This window comes from Mandrillus leucophaeus, unplaced genomic scaffold, assembly GCF_000951045.1.
Source record: "Mandrillus leucophaeus isolate KB7577 unplaced genomic scaffold, Mleu.le_1.0 Scaffold7, whole genome shotgun sequence".
NCBI lineage: Eukaryota > Metazoa > Chordata > Mammalia > Primates > Cercopithecidae > Mandrillus > Mandrillus leucophaeus.
Genome location: NW_012107585.1, coordinates 2,023,102 through 2,032,513, shown reverse-complemented (window position 1 = coordinate 2,032,513; position 9,412 = coordinate 2,023,102). Strand labels below are relative to the sequence as shown.

General features: G+C 53.3%; 1 protein-coding gene across 1 annotated transcript in view; it reads left to right on the top strand.

Annotated features, from left to right (window-relative positions):
• Nucleotides 1-9,412, top strand: part of TESC (tescalcin) — a 52,729-nt gene that overhangs the window by 31,538 nt on the left and 11,779 nt on the right. Inside the window, exons 3-4 of the mRNA XM_011964543.1 lie at nucleotides 885-965; nucleotides 8,692-8,831. Of these exons, the coding sequence (XP_011819933.1) occupies nucleotides 885-965; nucleotides 8,692-8,831 (221 nt within the window). The remainder of the gene's footprint in view (nucleotides 1-884; nucleotides 966-8,691; nucleotides 8,832-9,412) is intronic.

Here is a 9,412-nt window from a genome sequence, read left to right as displayed (position 1 = left end):
AAACAAACAAACTCCATTGTGTGGACTACATTTTATTTCTCCATTTATGAGTCGACAGACGTTTGGGCTGTTTCTGCTTTGTGGGTGGGGAATGCTGCTGTGAAATTCATGCACAGGTTTTTGTTTCTCTTGGGCATATCCCTAGGAGTGGAATTGCTGGGTCATCTGTTAACTCCAGGTTTAAGCTTTGAGGACCTGCCAGACTGTTTTCCAGAGCTCCAAGCCAGCACCCCACTGCTCTGAATACTTCCCTGGGGATTTGAGGATAGGTTTCGGGCAGTCTCTGAATCCCCAGAATGGACACAAATCCCATCTCTCTGCATTTTTTTGGAGATGAATGTCCAGTCCACCTCTTGGATTCTCAAAAGTATCTCAAGGCCTGGCCAGTGGCTCGTACCTGTAACCCCAGCACTTTGGGAGGCTGAGGCAGGAGGATCACTTGAACCCAGGAGTTCAAGACCAGCTGGGGCAACATGTTAACCCCTTGTCTCTCCAAAAAATTTTAAAAATTAGCTAGGCATGGTGGCGTGCACCTGTGGTCCTAGCTGCTTGGGAGGCTGATGCAAGAAGATTGCTTGAGTTCAGTAGATGGAGGCTGCAGCGAGCTATGATCGCACCACTGCACTCCAGCCTGGGTGACAGTGAGACTCTATCTCAAAAAAGAAAAGTATCTGAGCCTCCAAATCCTCCCTGCCTTTGTCCAGTCTAAAGGTTAGAGGAAGGGGCAGGTAAGTGAAGCGTATTCCAGTTCTGTCTCCTAACTCTGAACTATTCTCGTGGGGCCTGTTGGGGATCCAAAATACAGCTTGATACAGGATGAAAATGCCAGCTGACATCTGCTGTCTTTTCCTACTCTCTTCCCGGTATCTCTTCTTGGAAACCAGCAAGGAGAACTTCAACAATGTCCCGGACCTGGAGCTCAACCCCATCCGATCCAAAATTGTTCGTGCCTTCTTCGACAACAGGTGGGTGTTTTCCCCTGAACCAGCCCAGTGGCAGGCACCTCTGTGTTGTGTGACATCTTGTGGTACTCATTGCCCAGAATGGCCCTTTGAGCTGATGCCCAGAAGAGGGGACTGAGCTGGGTAGGGGTTATAAGCACAGGTTGGGGGTTGGACCATTCTGGATTCATAGCTGGGCGACTGGGCAGCTCACTCAAGTTCTCTGGGCCTCTGTATTCGTTATCTCTGGCTGTGTAACAAATTACCCCAAAACTTCATAGATTAAAACAATAGCCAGGCATGGTAGTGCACACCTATAGTCTCTGCTACTGGAGAGGCTGAGGTGGGAGGATACTTGAGGCCAGAAGTTCGAGGTTGTAGTGAGCTGTGATTGCACCACTGTTCTCCAGCCTGGGCAACAGAGTGAGGCCCTGTTTCTAAAAAAAAAATAAAATGAAAACAACAATTAAAAAAGAATAATTCTCTTAGAAACATTCTAAGACAACTGTTGAGGAAGACTTGTTAAAAAAGAAAATTCAAGGCTGGGCATGGTGGCTTATGCCTTTAATCCCAGCACTTTGGGAGGTCAAGGGGGGCAGATCACCTGAGGTCAGGAGTTCAAGACCAGCCTGGCCAACATGGTGAAACCCTGTTTCTACTAAAAATAAAAGAATTAGCAGGACGCAGTGGCTCACGCCTGTAATCCCAGCACTTTGGGAGGCCGAAGTGGGCAGATCCCTTGAAGTCAGGAGTTCAAGACTAGCCGGCCAACATGGTGAAACCCTGTCTCTACTAAAAATACAAAAATTAGTTGGTTGTGGTAGTGCACGTCTGTAATCCCAGCTACTCAGGAGGCTGAGGCAGGAGAATCTCTTGAACCCGGGAGACAGAGGTTGCAGTGAGCTGAGATTGTGCCACTGCACTGTCCAGCCTGGGCGAGAGTCAGTGAGACTCCATCTCAGAAAAACACTTTCCAGTTTTTCTTTCTTTTTTTTTTTATTATCTCATCATTTCTTTGGGTGAGGAAAGGAACCTGGGTGCAAATTAGCTGGGGGTCTCAAAGACTCATTAGCTTCAGCCAAGGCATTAGCTGGGACTGGGGTCCCTCACCTCGTGGCGCGACCAGGGAGGCTCTGTTTCCAGGTTGGCTGCTGGCTGAAGGCATCTCCTGGGCCCTCCACAGAGCTGCCCTCAGCATGGCAGCTTGCTTCCTCCAGAGCCAGCCGTCTGAATGAAACAGCGGGACATCCCACTATCTTTTTGTAACTGACACCCCATTCCTCCTGCTCTGTCTCTTCGTTAGAAGTGAGTCACTAGGTCACCCCCCTCTTGATGGGACATAACAGGGACGTGACTACCAGGAGACACAGGGATTTGGGGGGCCGTCTGGGAGGATACCTCAGTTTCACCATCTCTAAAATGGAGATAATTGGCCGGGCGTGGCAGCTCATACCTGTAATCCCAGCACTGTGGGAGGCCAAGGCCGGCAGATCACTTGAGGTCAGGAGTTCAAGACCAGCCAGGTCAACATGGTGAAACCCCGTCTCTACTAAAAATACAAAAAATTAGCCAGGTGTGGCGGCGTACACTTGTAATCCGAGCTACTCGGGAGGCTGAGGCAGGAGAATCCCTTGAACTCGGGAGGTGGAGGTTGCAGTGAGCCGAGATCACACCACTGCACTCTAGCCTGGGCAACAGAATGAGACTCTGTCTCAAAATAAAATAAAGTGGAGATAATCATAGCACTTGCCTAGCAGGGTTGCTGTGAGGGGGAGTGGGGGGATGTGTGGTGAAGCGCGAGGTTAGCTATTCATGTGTTCATCGCCGTGGCTTACAAAGAGGTGTGCACCCTGGCCAGTGTCCCAGAGCTGAGGCACAGGCCAGAGCTCATGCCCCAGTGTCCAGTATTGTTTAAGGTAAAAGACCTGGGTGCGCGGGATGGAGCCTGGAGGTGTCTGGGACTCTGTGGGGGATGAAGGGGTGGGTGTACCCTCCCCATGCTGCTGGGGCCTGTGGCAGCCACACTGAGGCCAGCCAGCCTATTTGCCCCAATGTCCCCACGTCTGCAAAGATGGTTGGGAAGTGGAGGATGGGCAGAAAGAGGAAGGACGGGAACAGGTGTGGTGTGGTGATGAGACCATGGGGCTTCCCTGATGGTTTTGAGCTGTGCAGGGATGAAACACTCACCCTGGTTCTGCCAGGGATGTGGGACCCTGGGCAAGGTGCTGAGCCTCCCTGAGTCCCACTGGAAACTGGGGGTGCTGCTCACCAGGAGAGGGGTCCTTCAGCTGCCCCTGGAGATGCAGGGGCCTTCCTCTGTGGCCCATGGGGCAAGGCCTGGTGAGAGAGTGACCAAGAGTTAAACCGGAAAAGCAGGGAGAGAAGGTTCCAGGCGATGGGAACTGTGTGTGCAAAGGCCCTGTGGCACAGGGAGCTTGGGGAGCTGAGAGGCAGACCTAGCTGGATCACAAGAGAGGCCAGTGTGATGTGGGGAGGGCAGGCTGCATCGGGCAGCCTCTGTGGACCAGCAACAGGGGTCTTCAGGAGCTGAGATGGGGGCGCTGAAGGACTTTGAGGTGAGGGTGTAGGGGGGTGAGTGAGCCAGGTTTGCACTTTGCAGAGGTCGCTGTGGCTGCTGGTTAGTTGTAGGGTGGGAATGGGAGGTGGAGGCCAGGGAGGAGTGAATCGTGGTCCCGGGCTTGGGTCAGGGCTGCCCTGAGGATCTGGGGCACAGGGGGCAGCTCTGAGCCACCTGGGAGATTATAGATGAGGAGGAAGGGTTGGATCAGGAGTTGGGGTGAGAGACCTGGTACCAAAGGAGTCTTCATGGCCAGTTGCCATGTTTGCCAAAGAGGAGGGGCCTGTGGAGCTTAAGTGACTGTGAAGAGTGTGAAGTTGCACAGTCGGTGGCAAAGACAGAGTGGAATCCGGTGCACCATCTCCCTTTAAATCCTGGCTCTCAGAGAAAGGACTCAGAGGTGGGCGGTGCGTCTTAGGCCAGTCCCCAGATGAGCCAAAGTAGGCGTCAGGGTGGGAGGCGTGGCCCCTGACGGGACCTAGAGTTGGAGGCACTGACAGGAAGATGGTACAGGAGACCAGAGCCCAGGGGCCGCCTGTGCATGCGTGTGTGTGTTTGTGCGCGTGCGCACGCGAGAGGGAGCATGTGTCCACGTGTAGGAGTGTGTGTCTGTGCGAGGCTTGTTTTCAGAAGGCTTGGGTGCAACTCTGGCCAGTTGTAAAGTTGGAAGAGGGAACTTCTGGGGTGGATGAGAGGTGGATTTCACAAGGGCATATGTTTGTCCAAACACAAGACCTGTGCATTTTAGTGTATGCTCTTATTCCTTAAAGAAAAACTTGACCCAAGGTTACTTGGTTGTCAGCTGTCACTTGTAGGAACTGGGATTCCAACTCGGGTCTGTCGGCCTCACGATCCTGGACAGACCCAGGAGTTGTGTTTTGGGCTCTTGAGGTGGAATTCGCGTACCTGCCAGGCTGTTCTCCATCAACAGCCGCGCTCCAGGAGACAGGGTGTGGGGAAAGGGCCAGGGCGGACGCCTCTCTGGTTTTCAGAAGACAAGGGGGTGCACTGGGCATGCCGCTGCCAGACGTAGGGACAGGCAGATGGAGGCAGTAGCCTCCTCCTCCTTTGAGGGTCTGATTTAGGACAGAGTCATGGAAGGACTGGCGCAGGCGCCAGTGGCGCTCCCTGAAGGTAGGGGACAGGGACCTCAGTCACTGGGGAATATGGAGTGTTCAGAAGGTGGATGTTGAAACAAGTGGCCACATCTCACATCTCAGGGGGACTCCAGGTGGGACAGGCCTGTGGGGACCCTGAGGAGGGAGCTAGGCAGAAAGGGGCAGTGAGGTCTGCGCTGGTGCGGGTGGTTGAGACCACTCTCCAGGCCTGGAAGTCCAGGTGGGACTGGGGATTACCAGGAGGACGGGGGAGGCCCCAGGAGGGTGCTGAGCAGGGGAGCGACAGGCTCCGATTTGCATTTTGCAAAGCTCATTCCGGCTGCACTTGGAGTGCACGGGAGGGTGGGGGCTGGGCCAGGCAGCTGCAGGGGCCAGGAGAGAAAAGGAAGGTTCCCAGGGGACTGACTAGAGGTGTGAACCTGGGGGTGGGTTGGGTGTGGGGATGTGGGGGGCACCAGGAGACTCCAGGTCTGGAGCTGAGAGCAGCTGTCGTTGTGCCTGCCTGGTGGAGCTGCCACGGAAAGATGGCCAGGGATCTAGGCCGAGCCAGAGGCGGAGGGTGGTGGCCAGGTATGGGGCGGTGAGAGCCTCCCTTGTGGGTCCCTGGACCTCAGCCTCCAGCTGCTCTTTAGAGATACCTGGTGTGGAGAAAGGGAGGTGCCAGTGACTAAGGCTGGCCCAGAAGTCACCGAGGGAGGGGATGATTTTAAGAAGGGTTTCCTCTGGCCTGCACCCAGAACACTTCGTGGGCTACAGCTGGGAGCCTGTAACTGTTGGAAAAGGGCTTCACGTCATATCCTGTAAATGCTGAGAAGAAGCTGGAGGAGGATTTCAGAGGAGATGCTGGAAACAGGATTTTCCTTTCAAGAAATACCAGCCTCAGCCTTTGTTCCTAAGACTTTTTGGGAACAGGTCTTGGGGAAGGGGTATTGTGAGCCCATCCCCACCTCCAGGGGCACTCCATTCCTTACAGGAGAATTAGAAAGTTAAGGTGGCATCTTTGCAAAAGGAGAGAAGATGGCCTGCCCTCATGCTGGGCCACAGATTTAGATGTAGCCCCTGTTTTCTGTCCACTGATCTTCATCCTGGTGCTCATTTTAGAAATGGGAGCAGAGCGCTGGGTATGGTGGCACGTGCCTGTAATCCCAGCAGCTGAGGAGGCTGAGGCAGTAGGATTGCATATGGCCAGGGTTCAAGACCAGTCTGGGCAATATAGTGAGATTGCATCTCTAAAAAAAAAAAAACAAACCTTTTATTTAGAAAAAGGAGTGGAGAGCAGGTGGGGCTGGTTCCAGGTGCTCTGTCTGGGTTTCCTTGGCGCTGGCTCTCATTGCCTTTGGAGACCATAATGTTGGTCTCTGCAGACCTCTGGGAGCACTCGGAGGGGAAGGGACCCTCCTTCCTTGAATTGGGTCCTGAGGCTGAAGCAGAGCAGGTCTCAACCGTCCCAGAGAAGGACACACACCCTGCCTTCCCCAGGGGTCTGTCACATTTTCGCCCGTGCTAATCTTAATCCCTCTTGCTGCAGCCTAAACCACTTGAGAAGGACGTGTGAGCCAGTCGCTGTGGGAAGGGCTTTCAGAGCGGCCTGATAAGTCCGGGGGCTATTTTTATGCTCTGTAAATTTGGTCTGTGCCGCCCACAGCGAGAACTTCAAGGTTATTAAAGCCTGTGGCAGGAGCAGTTGGGAGCTTCATCCGATAAAAGAAAGAAGGGAGACCTGTGAAAACACATAAAGATGGGCCTTCCTGAGGGAAGGACGGATCTCATCCCGCAGATGGGCAGTTGCTGCCTTCTCTCATCCAGACTTGGGACCCCACCTCTCCCTGGAAAATCTGGAAGAGAAAAATAAAAAGAAAGGGAGTTCCCGGGCCACTCAGAGGCTGTCGTATGGGTGTCAGTGTATTTGCTGGGTGCTGAAAAGGAGTAGTAGATGAACCTCTAAAGAGAGAATTGCAGGGGAGGTGCAGTCAGCAGTCATGCCCTGGGTGGAACCCAAGTGACATCCAAGCACTAACCACTAACTGTTAGCCACCCCGGCCAGCTAGGTACTGCCCCTTCCGAAGGGCCACAGTGAGGGGCTGTGGCAGAACCTTGAGCTTGCCAGCTGTATGACAGCCTCCCCAGCGGCCTCGGGCGCTCACGGTCGCAGTCCGTTAGTGATAAGGTTTGAGGACAGTGAGTCAGGAGCTCGGGTTTGGAGTCGTCTCCAGGCTGTTTGTTTTGTTTTGTTTGAGACAAGATCTCAAACTTAGTCACCCAGGCTGGAGTGCAGTGGCGTGATCTTGGCTCACTGCAGCCTTGGCCTCCTGGGCTCCAACAATCCTCCCACCTCAGCTCCCCAAGTAGCTGGGACTACAGGTGCGCACCACCGCACCCAGCTAATTTTTTTGTATTTTTTGTAGAGACAGGGTTTCTCCCTGTTGCCCAGGGTGGTCTTGAACTCCAGAGCTCAAGCAATTGGCCTGCCTCAACCTCCCAAAGTGTAGGGGTTACAGGCGTGAGCCATTGCGCCTGGCCTCCAAGCTATTTTCTTAGCAACTGCCAAGACTCGAGCTGGACCACACATTTCTGAGCCCCTCATCTGGGTGTCAGGCACTGTGCCCGGCATGGGGCATGAACTCCCTGTGTCCCCGTCCCCTGGAACACCAGCCCTTTCTTGCCTCCTCCAAAAAGCACATTGATACGGCCAGCCTCAAATCTGCCCTAACTTACCACAAAACTTTCAATCATTGGCAAACTTTGTATTTGGGTATAAACAGATTACTTAGTGATGCTTGCAGTCAATCACCATCCTAAAATTTTGAACTAGTGAGAGCGAGCAAAGGTTGGCAAACTTTTTCTGTAAAAAGACAAGGAGTAAATATTTTAGGCTTTGCGGGCCACGCAGTCTCTCTTGCATCTACTCAACTCTGCAGACAAGCATAAATGAATGGGCATGGCTGTGTGCCAATAAAATTTTATTTATGGACACTCACATTTGAATTTCATGTAATTTTCACTCGTCATGAAATACTATTCTTTTGACTTTTTTTTTTTTTTTTTTTTTTCAATTTTTTTTTTTTTTTTTTTTTTTTTTTTTTTGGCAAGCATTTTTTCAACTATTTAAAAATGTGAAAACCGGCCAGGCACATGGCTGTCACATATAGTCCCAGCACTTTGGGAGGCCAAGACAGGAGGATTGCTTGAGCCCAGGAGTTTGAGGCTGCCATGAGCTATGATCACACCACCAAACTCCAGCCTGGGCAATGGAGTGAGACCCTGACTCTGACAAAATTAAGATAAAAATGTGAAAAGTCTTTTTTTTTTTTTGAGACAGGGTCTCCCTCTGTCACCCAAGCTGGAGTGCAGTGGTGTGATCTCGGCTCACTGCAACCTCCACCTCCCAAGTTCAAGCCATTCTCCTGCCTCAGCCTCCTGCGTAGCTGGGACTACAGGTGCACACCACCACACCCGGCTAATTTTTGTATTTTCAGTAGAGGCGTGGGATCACCATGTTGGCCAGGCTGGTCTCGAACTCCTGACATCAGGTGATCTGCCCACCCCGGCCTCCCAGAGTGCTGGGATTAGAGGCGTGAACCACCATGCCTGGCCCAGAAAGTCTTCTTAGTTCATGGGCTGTATGAAAATAGATGACAGGCCAGATTGGGCCCGTGGGCGGTTTGCCAACCCCTGAGCTAAAGGAAAGGATCGGGAGAGGTATTTGGTGAGTTACTGGATTGCTTGGTTTCCTCATAAATGCTCGCCTGTGTGCACCATCACACACCCACGCTTCCCTCTGTCCCCGCCTGAATCAACAGTCATGCAGTGGTCTGTCTCTCTTCCACCTCCCTGATGGGGGACTTCCATGAGGGCGAGGCAGGGACGGAGCTTTCAGCTTCTGGAGCCCCCAGCCCCTCCACGAAGCAGGTTTCTGGGGCACAGACTCAAGGCGAGAGCAGCCATCGTGGGTCCAGTTTGTGCCCTGAGAGCAGAGTTTTCGGAGCTAATGGTAGCAAGAGGACAAGATCCGGTTCTTCATTTATTTCCAAAACCCTCCTTGTTGCTCCCGTAGGAACCTGCGTAAGGGATCCAGTGGCCTGGCTGATGAGATCAATTTCGAGGACTTCCTGACCATCATGTCCTACTTCCGGCCCATCGACACCACCATGGACGAGGAACAGGTGGAGCTGTCCCGGAAGGAGAAGCTGAGATGTGCGTGCCACTGAGTCCCCTTGCTCACACCTGGCCTGGGGTGCAGCCTCCCCTAAGTCCTCAGAACACAAGGCACCCCTGCAGCAGGAGGCTGGGTGTGCATTGGCTTGGAGGCTTGGAGGGCTTGGGGACACCAGCCCTTGTCCCTGTGAGGCTGGCATTGCTGTCTCCCGTTCCCGGCGCCCTCATCCTAAACATTCCTCAGCAGCTTGCGGCGTCCTGGGACTAGAAGGGGGTTGTGCGGTGGCTGTGAAGCAAGGCCCTTGATGCAAAGACCTGGGTTCCAATGTGGCCCCTCTCACCTACCAGCCATGTGACCTTGAACCTTGACCCAGAACGTGGGTATGCTGATTATGTGTGGTTCTGAGGGCTGGGCAAGATCACACAGTTAGCCTTTGGCACACAGGAAGTGCCCCCTATAGTCAGTTTCCTCCTCTCCCTCCTCCGTGGGCTGTGCTGTTGCTGGGTTCCTGAGACCAGCCCCACTATGTTCTGGCTCCCGAGTGGGTTCAGCTGTGGTCCCAGCTGGTCAGCCGCACAGGTCCCAGGCAGTGGCCCGAGTCACATCTTCTTTTCCTGTG